The sequence below is a fragment of the Mucor velutinosus genome (genome assembly GCF_035048745.1).
Source record: "Mucor velutinosus strain NIH1002 chromosome Unknown tig00000093, whole genome shotgun sequence".
NCBI classification, from domain to species: domain Eukaryota; kingdom Fungi; phylum Mucoromycota; class Mucoromycetes; order Mucorales; family Mucoraceae; genus Mucor; species Mucor velutinosus.
Window position 1 is genome coordinate 2171633 of NW_027041907.1, and position 13967 is coordinate 2185599.

General features: G+C 41.2%; 6 protein-coding genes across 6 annotated transcripts; 3 read left to right on the forward strand and 3 right to left on the reverse strand.

The window, feature by feature from the left end:
- Positions 1 to 313: 313 nt before the first annotated feature.
- On the forward strand, positions 314 to 1401 carry ATC70_002455 (uncharacterized protein; the record flags this gene model as incomplete). Its single annotated transcript, XM_064821830.1, has 2 exons — positions 314 to 549; positions 609 to 1401. The coding sequence occupies 2 exons, from the start codon at positions 314 to 316 to the stop codon at positions 1399 to 1401; spliced, it is 1029 nt and encodes a 342-aa protein (XP_064681516.1).
- Positions 1402 to 1662: 261 nt separating this feature from the next.
- Positions 1663 to 3084, forward strand: CDC37 (hsp90 co-chaperone Cdc37; the record flags this gene model as incomplete). The annotated part of the gene is made up of 6 exons (XM_064821831.1): positions 1663 to 1668; positions 1728 to 1855; positions 1909 to 2059; positions 2118 to 2510; positions 2563 to 2947; positions 3008 to 3084. The coding sequence occupies 6 exons, from the start codon at positions 1663 to 1665 to the stop codon at positions 3082 to 3084; spliced, it is 1140 nt and encodes a 379-aa protein (XP_064681517.1).
- A 129-nt stretch (positions 3085 to 3213) lies between these two features.
- On the reverse strand, positions 3214 to 4690 carry ATC70_002457 (uncharacterized protein; the record flags this gene model as incomplete). The annotated part of the gene is made up of 2 exons (XM_064821832.1): positions 3214 to 3560; positions 3619 to 4690. 2 exons carry the CDS (start codon positions 4688 to 4690, stop codon positions 3214 to 3216), a joined length of 1419 nt encoding a protein of 472 aa, XP_064681518.1.
- Positions 4691 to 7583: 2893 nt separating this feature from the next.
- On the reverse strand, positions 7584 to 9121 carry ATC70_002458 (uncharacterized protein; the record flags this gene model as incomplete). Its single annotated transcript, XM_064821833.1, has 3 exons — positions 7584 to 8366; positions 8487 to 8914; positions 8971 to 9121. The coding sequence occupies 3 exons, from the start codon at positions 9119 to 9121 to the stop codon at positions 7584 to 7586; spliced, it is 1362 nt and encodes a 453-aa protein (XP_064681519.1).
- Positions 9122 to 9966: 845 nt separating this feature from the next.
- Positions 9967 to 11671, forward strand: ATC70_002459 (uncharacterized protein; the record flags this gene model as incomplete). The annotated part of the gene is made up of 4 exons (XM_064821834.1): positions 9967 to 10167; positions 10223 to 10392; positions 10477 to 10685; positions 10743 to 11671. The coding sequence occupies 4 exons, from the start codon at positions 9967 to 9969 to the stop codon at positions 11669 to 11671; spliced, it is 1509 nt and encodes a 502-aa protein (XP_064681520.1).
- A 107-nt stretch (positions 11672 to 11778) lies between these two features.
- RHB1_2 (GTP-binding protein) lies at positions 11779 to 12885 on the reverse strand (the record flags this gene model as incomplete). Its single annotated transcript, XM_064821835.1, has 3 exons — positions 11779 to 12039; positions 12096 to 12436; positions 12495 to 12885. The coding sequence occupies 3 exons, from the start codon at positions 12883 to 12885 to the stop codon at positions 11779 to 11781; spliced, it is 993 nt and encodes a 330-aa protein (XP_064681521.1).
- Between the last annotated feature and the right edge of the window lie 1082 nt (positions 12886 to 13967).

Sequence of the window (13967 nt, forward strand, 5' to 3'; positions counted from 1 at the left end):
AACACAGTTGACATGTATAGAACTGAAAGGTAATTTAATACAGATAGTGTGATTTGGAGATATGAATAGAACTAGTAGTTATACATCTATGCATTAAATAAAGGAAAGTAAGGTATTAATATATATATATGCTTACTAAAAATGACCAATATCCGAGCAACAATGAATTTTATATATATATATATATATATACATTGATCTGGTATAAATATCTAGACAATTTATCCATCATGTTCTCATCGTTCTTCCTTTCTGCAGATATTAAATTAAAGTCCATTATACTCGTTTTTTTTTTTCATTCGTTTACCTCAATATGCCCAAAATGAACATCACCAAGACCCAGAGTAGAAAATCAGTCATTCCTCGTCCATTGAATAGCTTCATGATCTTTCGCATGGAACATCAAGCCAGTGTCAGCAAGGAATATCCGGGTGCAACACATCAAGACATTTCAAAGAAGCTATCAATGAAATGGAAAGAACTCACGGCTGAAGAAAGACAAGAGTATTACACGAAAGCTCTTGCTGCCAAAGAGGAGCACAAACTACAGTGAGTGTTTCGCTGCTTAAGATATGTGCTCGTGCCATACTGATTGACTTGTCATATAGATACCCTGATTACAAATATCGCCCTCGTAGAAGATGTGAAACACCAAAAAAGATCAAGAAATCAAACAACAGTAGTGTCATTGCAGTGCAGACTGAGTCATCAGGTGGAGATCTCCATCCTCAAGTTCGACCGATTGATTGTTCAAACGAACAGCTATACCTATTGCCAGACACTACGTTCTTCAACCCATTGCAAGCAGTGGATATCACTATTAATTTGACCAATGCGCTGGATGATGATTCTTTGACGACTACAACTTGCTTTGATAATCTACTTCTGTGCCCAACACTGAGTGAACCTTCCTACCAAGACCCATCAGCTTCGCCATCTGCATTCTCAATAATGTCTCAATTCAGTGGTCTCTCGCCTTCTCTCTCGAGCGATTATGAACCTACAGCTACTCTGCAATCTCTAGAATACTATGATGCAATGGGTGTTCATCCTTACTATTGTGGACCAGTATCAAATACATATACGCCACCACCGTTCGAGTGCGCTTCCATCATCGACTACTCGCAAATGGATCAGGTAGCAATGCCTTTTGATGTCCTAGTTGCTCCTATTGCTGATCTTATGCCTCCTCAAATCAACTTTCCAGAAACCCAGCATCAACTGCCACCTGCAATCTTAGATCATACTGAACCCACGTTGGGATTTGATGCTATAAAGACAGCGAACGATTTGAGCTCTAACTCTTTCGACACTTATGCCCCCATCAGTGGCATTCCACTGCTGACACAACCATACTTGTACATGGACTTTCAAGCTATGTCTTATAGAATGGATCAATAGATTACTCAAACCCATAATAATTACAGCAGATCAATAAAATGTCATAGTTTGTTCTAACCAACTTGAAACTAGCCTGAACGTTTGTGATATATCAGCCATTGAGTCTTTTGTAATGGTTTTCAAGTCAGTGCTTTCAAATCAAGCCTTGATTGGTGGGCAGTAGCACAAAATGTAAAGTTTTCGCAGTTGGTGCTGTTTGCATTCTTTCCTTCTTTTCTCTCTGCAACTTCACTAGCAAACTAAGTTTGTGGTTGATATATAATGAAGGTAATTCTAGCATGCCGAGAAGAACAGCATCGTATTAACCAGTAACCTGCTTGCTTTAGCTTATCAGCAAATCTCTAGAAAAGGACGCATCGGGCTCAATCACACTTCTTCCTGAAGAGTTGGAAGATATGTGGCATGTATACAATTTGATATCCAAAGACGACTTGATCAAAGCAACAACTATTCGGTAAAACTAGATTTCAAAAGTCTATTATTCGCCTTTTAATCGTCTATCCATAGTCGTTTGCAATCAGAAAGCTCAACAGGCTCTGTCTCGAGTCAGCGAGTGCGTCTCAACTTGACCATCACTGTAGAGAGTGTCGATTTCGATCCCAACGTGGGCTTGTTGCGTATCAATGGTAAAGTGGCTAGTGAGAATCAATATGTCAAGGTATGGACTCGAATTGAGGATCAATCACTGTATGCTCATGTGTCTGTCTGTATGATAGATGGGCAGTTATCACACAATTGATTTGGAACTGAATCGAAACTTCACCTTATTCAAGCCTGAATGGGACACCATTGCACTGGAGCGTGTGGAAGATGCGTGCGATATCACCAAACAAGCAGACGTCGCAGCAGTGGTCTGTCAAGAGGGTTTAGCCAACATTTGTTTCCTAACACAACATATGACAATTGTTCGTCAGCGTATTGAAAGTCCTATTCCAAGAAAGAGAAAGGGTTCTGTAACAAACCACGACAAGGGACTTACTCGATTCTATGAGCAAATCTACCAAGGCATCCTACGTCATGTTCATTTTGATATTGTGAAAGCTGTGATCATTGCTAGCCCTGGCTTCGTCAAGGATCAACTGTATGCTTACATCTTCGACCAGGCAGTGGTAGGCAATTGATATCGTCAGTGGCTTCTTAATGTGCTCACAATTTGCATAGAAAACTGAAAACAAGGTCATTATGGAGAACAAGTCCAAGTTTGTATTGATCCATTGCTCCAGCGGACATAAGCATGCATTGACTGAGGTCATGCAAGACCCCTCAGTACAGGCCAAATTATCAGACACAAAGGCTGCTCGGGAAGTGCAAGCATTGGATAAATTCTATGAAATGATGAACCTAGATCCTGATAGAGCGTTTTATGGCTTTGCAGATGTCGCTAAAGCCAACAACAGAGGGGCCATTGGCACACTACTAGTGACTGACGAGCTGTTTAGATCAGCAGATATCGCTACTCGTAAAAAGTATGTGTCCTTAGTGGAACAAGTGAGAGCACAGAATGGCAATGTCTATGTGTTTTCCAGCATGCATCCTTCAGGAGAACGTAAGTGGATTGGGTTGATCTATCATCGTTTGATCTGGCATACTGATGGTTGTTGTGTAGAACTGAATCAATTAACGGGTGTAGCAGCTATTTTGAATTTTCCTCTTCCTGACATTGAAGACATGGAAGACGAATAAAACGAGTTTAGCATAGATGTTATATTTTAGACGAAAGATTATTAATTATATACAATGTTTATTTCTATGATATTCAAAAAAAAAAAAAAAGGTGTATCTATTATTTATTGTAAGTTTCGTTTTTTTTTTTTACATATTAACGTCTTCTCCAAAAAGTGCAGCAGCGGCTTGAGCCACTACTGCTTGGGCAGCAGCCTGAGCAGCAGCATAATTCATAGCCAAGATGCCATCAATAGCCGCCAGTATGTCTGCCTCCCACCATCCCATCTCATAATCCACCAGACCGAATCGCTCCAGCTTATCTGCCCAGGACACGACCATCTCTCGTAGACTGTATAAATGTTGATCTGTCAAACGTTCAGCATCACTGCTAGGTTCATGTCGTTGAGCAAGTGCATATAACCAGCAATTGTTAAGTCCAGCCCAAAATTGTTCTCTATCTATGGCATTGTAAGGGTGATCATCCGATGTTAAACCTAATGCATTGATGAGGTTTTAGCATGAAATTCATTTCTGACTATATATAAATCTTACCTAGTTGTTCGCAGTGATCCACCACAGCACCTGTAGCTTTACTCAGTGTTTGGAATCCACTGACCATGTTTCTTTGTTCCACATGATCTAATGTATTTTTCAATTGTTTTTGGATTTCTTCAAATGTTGTAATTGGAGTAGGAGCGGGAGCAGGCGTGGGTGGTGTAGCAACTGGGAGTGAAGTAGTCGCTGTAGTCGCTGTGGTGGTGGAAGCTGTGGTGGGAGTAGGAGGAGTGGCATCTGTGGCTGCTTGCGATTGCGGTGGTTGTGTAGCTTGTGCTGGCGTTGGTATTGTTGACTGGGTCGTAGCAGCTTGCGTAGTAGGTGTGGTTGTTGTAGCTGTAGCTGTTGTAGTAGCTGTTGTCTGTGCAGGTGTTGTTGTTTGAGAAATTGCATTCTGCGCATGAACGCTGACTGGCATTTGTGTAGCTTGAACATTGGCAGTTTGCGCTGGTTGCCCTGTTGAAGCAGGAATGAAATCAGCATGCTGTGTAGCAGGCTCATGGGCTGCAGTATTCTCAGTCGTAGTTGCAGCAGGATCAGGAACAGGATTTGATGTTGATGCATTGACAGACTCAGAGCTTACAGATGTGGTTGCGGTTGTAGTAGACATGGAGGCGGTATCAGGAGTAATTAGTGAAGAAGGTCGTTCGGATTGTACAGTGGATTGTTGAGGTTGTACGGGTTGTTGTTGGTGTTGTTGTTGTTGCACTGATGGTGGTTGCTGTTGTGGTTCAACCGAAACATCCGATGATAACAACGACGACGACGACAATGCTGGCTCAACCGGGGTATCATCCTTCTGTGCTGCTGTTGCTGCTGCTGCTGTTCCTTCAACGGTTTCTATTTTCACTGCTGAATCACTCATCAGACTGGGTTCATTGCATATTGGAGCTGCTTCAGCCATGATGGTGTCTTGCTCCACTTTCATCTCAATGGCAGGATCTGGATGTGGAGCCAGGGCCCCGCTCTCATTTTCCTGCTTCACTAATTGAATGAGTAAGGAGTCTTGGGTGCCATTCGCTGTTGATTCTATCGTCTCTGATACAGATGCAGTTGATTCTTGGGCCATAATTGAGATGAAATGTGTTGATGGTGGATTGTTGTATCGTTGATGTTAGATGTAGGTTTAAAAAGAGTGGGGTGATGATGGATTGTACGAAACACAGTTAATTTAACAGTGTTTCCCTTTGAGTATATCTCAAGAGCTACAGAGTTAGATGAATTCTTAAAGTGCCTTTCTTTAAAGTGTCTAGAAAAGAGACAAGTTGCGAAAGCAGAAAAGGACGAAAGAAATGTAGATGAAAAGAAAGGTATTGGCTTCTTTGATGCTGGGGGTAAGGGTCAAAAGTTACCAGGCAAATTGCGGCATTTTAAAGAAGAGTATCACTTGCCATAATCAGATCTGAAGTTCTACTATGCAAGTGTGTCGAATTGCCTGCCTACTGGCACTTTTGATCTCGATCATCTTTGTTATAAGTTTCTAAACAAGCTGCGTGGTGAATTTCTAATGATTTGGACCCATCGATTTGCCCTAATCAGTATCGATGTTGACAAATGTCGAACGGAAAAAATTTACAAGATCAATGGAGGTTCAATAATTTGGCCAATTACATGAATAAAGTCTCTCCCTGGTCCCCTGGATGCAAAATGCAGCACCTGTCAAAAAAAATGTTGCAAGCTTCTAAAAAGTGTTTACGAGATATGGGACAGAAGGTTCATCATGGCCAAGTCGAGCGGTATCAAAACGTGAGCATTATAGAGAATGGCATTTAACGTCAATGCATATGACAAAGTATCCGAGATTTAGGATGCATTAACAGTTGCGAAGCGTAGATCAGCCTTTCATATTTGGTACATCATCACATATCCCATGTGTCCTATTAGAGTCTTTCAAACGTACCTCATTAGATAGCTAAGGCTGTATTTTGTATTCTAATGTGATCTAACATGGCATGCTTCTATTAAAGTGAAGATAATGTAGTTGCACGGCTTTTTATATATCCATCTTTCATGCAGGGTCTACAATGAGTCAATTGATCTGATTAGCGAGTATATTTCTCTCATTAGATCACCTAGCAATATACTACTTGATTCAATGCTTAATTTAGTCAAGCAGCAATACCAGATCGCTGTATACTCTCTGATTTCGATCAGTATAAAATACCAACGACATCCGGGCTTTCAATGGTGTTACCAGAGACATGGATTTGTGGAAAAAGAATAGTTTTCTGTTTTATCATTATATACACCGTGCGTGAAAATCCATTTTAATGTTGCTTGCGATGCTTTTAGAAATTCTATTTTGCAAGCACCAGGACAGCAAGGCATTTTGGATTGCAAGGTCTTATCACCAACAGCTTGAGTGCTACATTGCACATGTTTTGACACGATTCCCAAACTTTCAACGCTTTGGTTCACTACATTTTCTCATAATCTAAGCTTGTTAACATTGAGCAAAATTTAGTACAGGCAATGATATTATTCAGATTCAATCTTTCCAATGAAAACATTGAGAAATCTCTAATAGTTCAATAAGAATTGTATATAACATATATATATATATATATATATAAAACACTCTCATTCGCTGCGTTGAGTCATTAGTCATCATAAGCTTACTGTCCAAAAGCTGGAAATCGTTCGACATTACACTGGAAATCTATATGGTCGTGATATAGGAGAATTCAGGGCTCGCAATAGCTAAATTTTGCTGTGAAGCAGCATAGTACTGATCAGCGTTTAGGAAGTGTGCCTTTTCTGGTCTATTTAGTCGTGTGATACAGAGTCTCATGAGAGACGCCATCGCTTAATGCCTCATTCAACACCCTACGTATAGACTCATCAGTTTTCTAGTCAGGGGCACTGATCAAAGGATAGATCTATATGTGATGAATATGATAACCACTGATGAGCTCAAATTTCTAGGGACCACAGCAATTTAGAGTTTACGTTCAGATTTACCAGGCTGGTCAGTTGTCACTTATATCTCATTAATGGTAGTACTGCATATGAGATGTTGTGCTAGGATGCTCCATTGGGAAATTTGGCTATAGAGACAAGTGAGAAGAACAAGCATGAGCAAGCTTGTAAGCAATTTTGAGATGATGGTGATGTTTGACGGCACTTTCTATTGTTTATTGACAGGAGATTACGGAGATCATTGTAATATATTTTAGCTGATAGGAGTAATACAAACCAACATCCCATGGACTGGGCATATTATGGAAACATCCCGTTCATGTTGCCAAAGGGTGGGGCTGTATAACTCCAAGTAATTAAACCCAAGATTTATTTTGCATGACAAAATTGAGAGATGTATACTGTGCTCAGAAAGAATGACATTTAATCAAACCAGTCTTTCCTCTATAGCTTTTGTGCCGTGTCTTCGTATTTCTTTGCACTACCATTGATTATTCAGTGGCCATTCCGCGTTTGAAAGCGTTATTCCACGGGAAACCTTATAACATAAGCAATCTGTTGATTGGTCCGTAATCAAGGGTCGTCTGAGATGATGCATCTGGCACAAGTTGTATGAAGGATACAATCAAAGACAGAAGCAACCATTCATGGTTTTGAAAAAGAACGTGGGCGTCTGATAGGAGTATTTAATGCAGATGATTAATGTATATGATGGTATTGGACTGCACAGCACCCAAGACTCATTTCGAATGCGTAATGAAGATGACATAACTATGTGTAAACTTGTTCGGGATGACACGACCACATACACCAAAGCTCCGTTCATTTCACACAAGTATATCTTCGTGTCATTTGTATACAGACAAGAGAGTAGATGATAAAAAGTTACATGTTTTATTTTTAATATATATCAAGAAGAGGGTTATTGTTATGTGTTCTTCTGTATGAAAGTTTAGTGTGATTAATGTAAAAAAGAAATATGTATATTCACAAAGCGAAGAAGGGAAAATGTTGGTACAAAATAGTGTGGTGGCTGGCTAAATTTACTTCTTGGTGGCAATCATGGCAATGATAGCAGCACCGAGACCAGAACCATCTCTAGCGAGGTCAAACTTGACCTTGGAACGAGCCTGCTCACCAAGGATTTCAGACAAAGCTTGACCCATGTTCTCTTCAAAGTTGGGATAGAACTCAAAGAGAGAGCCATCAATGGCAACAATACATTCTTCGCCCACCTTACCAGTGTGCTTCATGACACCAGCAATATGGCAAGAAGCAAGACGAGCAGCACGGAGACCAACAACTTGACAGATCTTCTTGACAATTTGACGGTCAGCCAAAGTAGTAGAGGCAATGTTGAGGACAGATTCCAAGATATGGCCAGTATCAGACAAGTCAGAGGTATCGTCGACTTCAATGGTAGACATGTAAGCAGTTTCGAAGCTCCAGTTCTTGTTCAATTCCCTGGAGGAGTGGCCATCAAACAAGATTTGTTGATCAACCAAGTCGAGCAAGGCGTTACGAGTGATTTCGCCGAGATACATACCAGCAACCATCTTTTCATAGTATTGTTGATAGACGTTGATAGACTCACGATCCAACTTGTTATCATAGATAGTCATTGGCAAGACACGACGTTCGCAATCGAAAGCACCACACTCCATGTTGATGACCATTTCTTCGTGTTTCTCGCCATTCCACTTGTTGACCTTGGTCATGTCCTCGTAGTAAGAAGCGTTGAAACCAGTACCCATGATGACACCCATAGTCGTGTTGGGATGCTTGTAGGCGTAGGCCATGAGAGTACCGACAGTATCGTTGACAATCTATTGTTCAGTGTATGAGAAAATGTTTCACTCTTCGTAGCTCTCATCTCATGTTTGAGAAGGGTTTCAAACACGAGAGAAAAAAAAAAAAAAAAAAAAAAAAAAAAAAGTTACACTTACAGCAGCAATGTTGACGTTGATGTTCTTGCGGCGGAAAGAGTCTTGGAGGAGGATAGTGACATCCTTACCAACAGCACCAGAACAATTGAAACCCTTGGTCCATTGCTTCAAGACACCACGGTTGATAGCAGTTTGCAGGATAGGGAAAGAGAAGGTGTAACCCAATTGAAGAGCCTGGGTGCTCTCAGTGCCATTCTCGGTCAAGAAACTGTCAACGCAATCAGCGATGAAATCACAGAGGTGGCGCATGGGACCAGTCTTCAATTCCTCAGAAACGACGTACTTTTGTTGACGGATAGTGTGTTCACCACCGCCCAACAAGTTGACTTGGCAAACACGCAGGTTGGTTCCACCCAAATCAAGAGCCATAAAGCTACCCTTCTCCTCACCAGTACAACGACCAGCAACAAAGGAAGGAATCATAGCAACTAGACTCACAACGTGAATATCGAGAAATGTCAACCGAAACAAGATGAAAACTTACCAGTAGCACCTTGATGATCCAAACCCTTCTCCATCTCCACGACAAATTGGTCGGCAATCTTTTGCAGACGTTCAGTACTGACAGTGAAGCGGCCAACAACAGTGTTGACAGCAGCGGCTTGAGCCTCGGTGAAGTTTTCAGTGGGTGCCATGTTGATTAAATGTAAAGAAAAAAATGAGATGTGTAAAGGAGAAAAAAGGATGGAAATCACAGGAAATCACTTGGGTATTTATGTGAAATCCGTGCTTGGGGTGACGCTACTCTTTTATGGAAATAGAGTGTGGGTGGGCTCATTTTTTTGCTTACTTTTTCTTTTCTTTCTAATGAGACATTGTCTTTTCCCGGTGATCCAATGTTGAATTGTAAAATGCGGGTAAAATAATAGAAAAAGGGAAAAAAAGAGGTGATTTTCCAAGCTTTTCCCTTGATAAATGCTCTCTCTTTTTATGTTTTTTTCCTAATGCCATACAGAGATACCGTTGGGGTAGAAAAGGAGACATTTTAGTTTGATTGCATTGAATCTTTCTTCAAAAACCTGTTATCAGCCATCATCAAATGTCATACAAGGCATTAGGCCCGATAAATGAACAGGACATGATTAAATGCGAGGGTGGGGAAGTCCATATTAGGAGGAGATGAAATTCAACAAATTCATGATTAGTCGGCCTTCCAATGGCATGAACATGGATTCCCAAATGTTTTCCTTGAATATTGGATAGATTTTATCGCTTGGCTTATCAAGAGCTGCTTGCATGATTCTTGCTTTCCATGAGGGAAATCTCTCTTGAGCGATCAACATGGCACAATGCTTGATATTCATCCTTCAAATGATGCTCTGCAAAGTCGAGTCATATTGATTAAGAGCCAATGTATCCAATCATAGATGTCATTTGCGCATTAAAGTTTTCTCAAGCACCAACATCTCTCTCGTCGAATGTGCTTTATAACTGTACCTTTTTCTTTTTTTTTTTTTTTTTTTTATTGCCATTGGAGAAAATGAGCTCTTTTTTATCCAGGCCACTGATAAGGCATGCCAGATTCTACTCATCTAAAACCTTGGTTCAACTGGAGAATGCCCAAGTACATCGCTTTGGAGTCAAAGAACCCGCATTTAAGAATCTCTCACTTACGCTCAAAGATGATCAGCGCCTAGTCATTGTTGGGCCCGTCAGTGCAGGGAAAACTACTTTGGCCGAAGTAAATATGTTTGTTGAAGACACACGAGATACACGGAAAACTGACACTGATGTAGACAATTGCAGGCAGACATTCTATTCAACCTCTCAGCGCTGGGAAGTGGCCCATCATTGACGCTTCCATATCACCCTATGCGTCAGATCATGTTCACTTGGTGTCCTTCAAGGAAAATTCTGGCACATTTTCGTACAGCAAGCATTATTATCAGGAGCGTTTCAATTTTAGGTAGATATGTATCCAAAATAACTCGAACGGGAAACGGGATATCATCTCTTTCATCTGTTACTAATGTGATATTCCCATTCACAGTGACCCAGACAATGATTTGACGCTGCAACAATACTTGAATGGTGATCACGGAGACACCGCAGACATTGAGCGTGTTGCCAAGCAGCTCAACATTGAGCACTTATTACCATTATCCTTTGTCAAGTTGTCAAATGGCCAAACAAGACGTGCGCGCATTGCAAAGGCGCTACTGAAGAACCCATCGATGCTGGTATTGGACGAACCCTTAAGTAAGTGTCGCAAGTTGGTGATACAATGGACTTGCTTGTTCTAAGCATTGATGATAGTGGGACTTGATGTGGAGCATCGCAAGCATTTACTACAAGTGCTGGGTAATCTGGCCACAAAATCATCTGTCCCTGTTGTCCTCGTTCTGAGACCCCAAGACGAGTTCCCCTCTTGGGCAACTGATGTGATTGAATTGGGAAATATGGCGATTCAGTGGAAAGGAAACCCCTCAGAATACCAAAAGAGAAGAGCCAAACATCTCGAGTCTACCAAAGCAAGCAATGCTTCTGCCAAGACTATAGATACCAGCAACAATGATCCAATTGTCGAGATGAAGAACGTCAAGGTCACCTACAGCGGAAACCCTATTTTACGAGATATTACATGGACCGTAAGAAAGGGTGAGCGTTGGGCCTTGCTGGGGCCCAATGGGTCAGGCAAAACAACCCTATTATCTTTTCTGACAGGTGATCATCCGCAAGCTTATGCTAATGAACTGTTCCTGTTTGGTCGTCGTCGTGGCACAGGTGAATCTATTTGGGAAATCAAGGAAAGAGTAGGATTGGTCAGCCCTGAAATCCATTTATACTTTAATCAGAATCTGACAGCTTTGGAAGCTGCAGGCACAGGCTTTTTCGATGTCGTTGTGCCTCGATCTATCAATACGGATCAAACCCAGACCATCAAACGTCTGTTTCATGAGTTTGGCATCGAGTCCATGATGAACCGCAAACTGCAAGACATGTCTACGGGTGAGCAGCGCATGGTATTACTGGTTCGATCACTGGTAAAGATGCCTGATTTAATCATCTGGGATGAGCCCTTCCAAGGACTGGATGATACCATGATTCATAATGTGAATGGATGGCTGGAGCAGCATATGAGACCTGATCAGACACTGATCATGGTCACTCATCATGAAGAAGAGATACCAAATGCAGTGAGCAAGCGCTTTAAACTTGGACCAGGAGGGGTTCAGGCAAACTAAACTTTGTGGTATCATTTAATGTATAAAATAATAAAAAAAAAGAGAGAATATATAGTACAAACGGATGGGAGGGGTCTAATCTAATGATAATATACAGGCAAAGCGTCTTACTCATCTATCTGCTGTTGTGCTAATTTATAGCTCTTGTGCCATTCCTTAAGCTGCTCAAGTACGATGAATGTCACTATGGTATGAGGTCCCAATCTGACAAATGCAGGCATCCAACCGCGGAAGAGAGATCCAACGCCTTCGCTCCTGATCATGTGTGCCATAATTTTAATAGGATGTCTGTTGTCAAGCAAATGTGCGCTCATGATACGGGTTTTAACGACGTCCAAAGGAGAACAGACTGTCGTCGCAACCAAGCCCTACAGAAAGCAAATATAAGCAACAACCTCTTTTACAACGCACCCAATCTACCTACAGCCAACAGACTCGAAGCAAAATGTGTCATCAAATCGTCATTGAAATGCAGCCTATCAATGAATGCTTGCTTGAACATATCATAACTGGACATCTGTGATACTGTAATAAGGATTGCGCGGTGTGTGCTAGATCCAATGCCTCTCAATAGCACTCGAGGTCCCTCCTCACGGCAAATTCTAACCATACCATCCAACACATTTTTGTAATTTCTTCTTTGATTGGGTGGTAATTGTCCGTCGTTTTGCATACGCACATTCACAACATCGCTGGGGTTACCAAAGGCACCACCTAATGCTCCTGCCAAGGTCGAACAAAAGATCAATTGACGGACGGTGGGTTCTGACATTATGTATAAGTATATTTAGTCCATCCATGCAAACAGCAAACAACAACTCACTTTGATCGCCAGCGACAGACCACTTGAATTGATCGTACAGTCCGAATCGAATGGTGGAATAGGTGCCTTGTCGTAACAAACTAGCTGATAATCCACTGTACAGAGCTTGAACGCCTTCTGTTCGGCTGATGGTCCACATGGTTTTAAACATTCTAGCAGGGCTCAGCAACTTGAATTCAGACCATGCTGTGCTATTCTCCACCCGCAATGTCTGCAATCTGACTTTTGTCAAGTCAAATGGATGAGAGACAAATGTAGCCAGGCATGAAGCAGCACCTCCAAACCAAAATGGAGATTGTATTGACGTTGATTTCTTAATGGTCGTTGTGTTGGAAGATGGAATGCTGATGGGTGTCGCTGAATGTGTGGTGGACGGTGCAGCCACAAGCATTGTATTGATAACTGAGAGAAAGAAACTCAAATTGTATGGGGTATCTAAATTTGTCAAAATATAGCCCAGGATCGTCCTCCGAACGGTCACATTATTGAGCCCTATTCAGGCAAGTTTCTGGTTGCATGACACTGGCTGTTCGGTGTAATACAACAGAATCTTGATTTATAAATGACAGACTGCGTGAGAGTTTCCCAAGATGATACTGCTGAAATCATATGGAATGTCTTTAAAATGCGATAACTACGTTCTTCGTTGTGTCTGCCGTCTTTTATCAGATGTCAGCCTTTGTGTAGTACATTCAACCTGTCTGGATTTCTCCTGAAATCATAACCTCCACCGTAATAAGGTGGACATTAAAATGCTAATAAGCATGTAAAGAATCTGCTCAGATATGATGGAGGCCTACTGATTTCTTTGGCACGATGTGAAGCTTTTTTTTAGGCTGTTGTGCATCATGAAGTACATTGAGTCTCAACATTCAAAATCGGGCTTGATACGGACCACCTACTGATTCCATACTTATGATACTTGAGCGCAACATGAGGTATACTGACTCGTATAAGACAGAATGTTACACTTGTCTCTTTCCATGACGACGCATATGCTTGTGGCCTAGCTTGTCATTGCTGTACATGGTTTATATATATTGATAAAATGCATACTGCCTACATGTCATGTTGAAATGCTGCAAGTCATGATTAGGAAGTTGCGATCACATCTATTTTGGTGGTGAGCCAGGCTGGCTGGCATTGTCTGATATGAAAATGCCCAACGAAAGCAAAATAAAGCATCCAGGCTAAGTATTCGTCCTTTCGACTTCATGATCCCTATTTAATCAGCATCTCAATCATCATTATCATCATCAGAAAGGCATTTTGGTCGGCCAGCAGCGCCAAAAAATATGTTAACTCCGAACCTGTTTTTCTGCTCAAGATTGGTCATATTTTATCTTTTTTCGACTTCTTTGATCTATTTTTTTTTATTCGACTATATAAATTGTAATGATTACCCTGCGCTTCCTAATACATTCTTGAAGCACTTTTCAAGGCGCATCCAATGGTGATATTTAAAATAGGTGT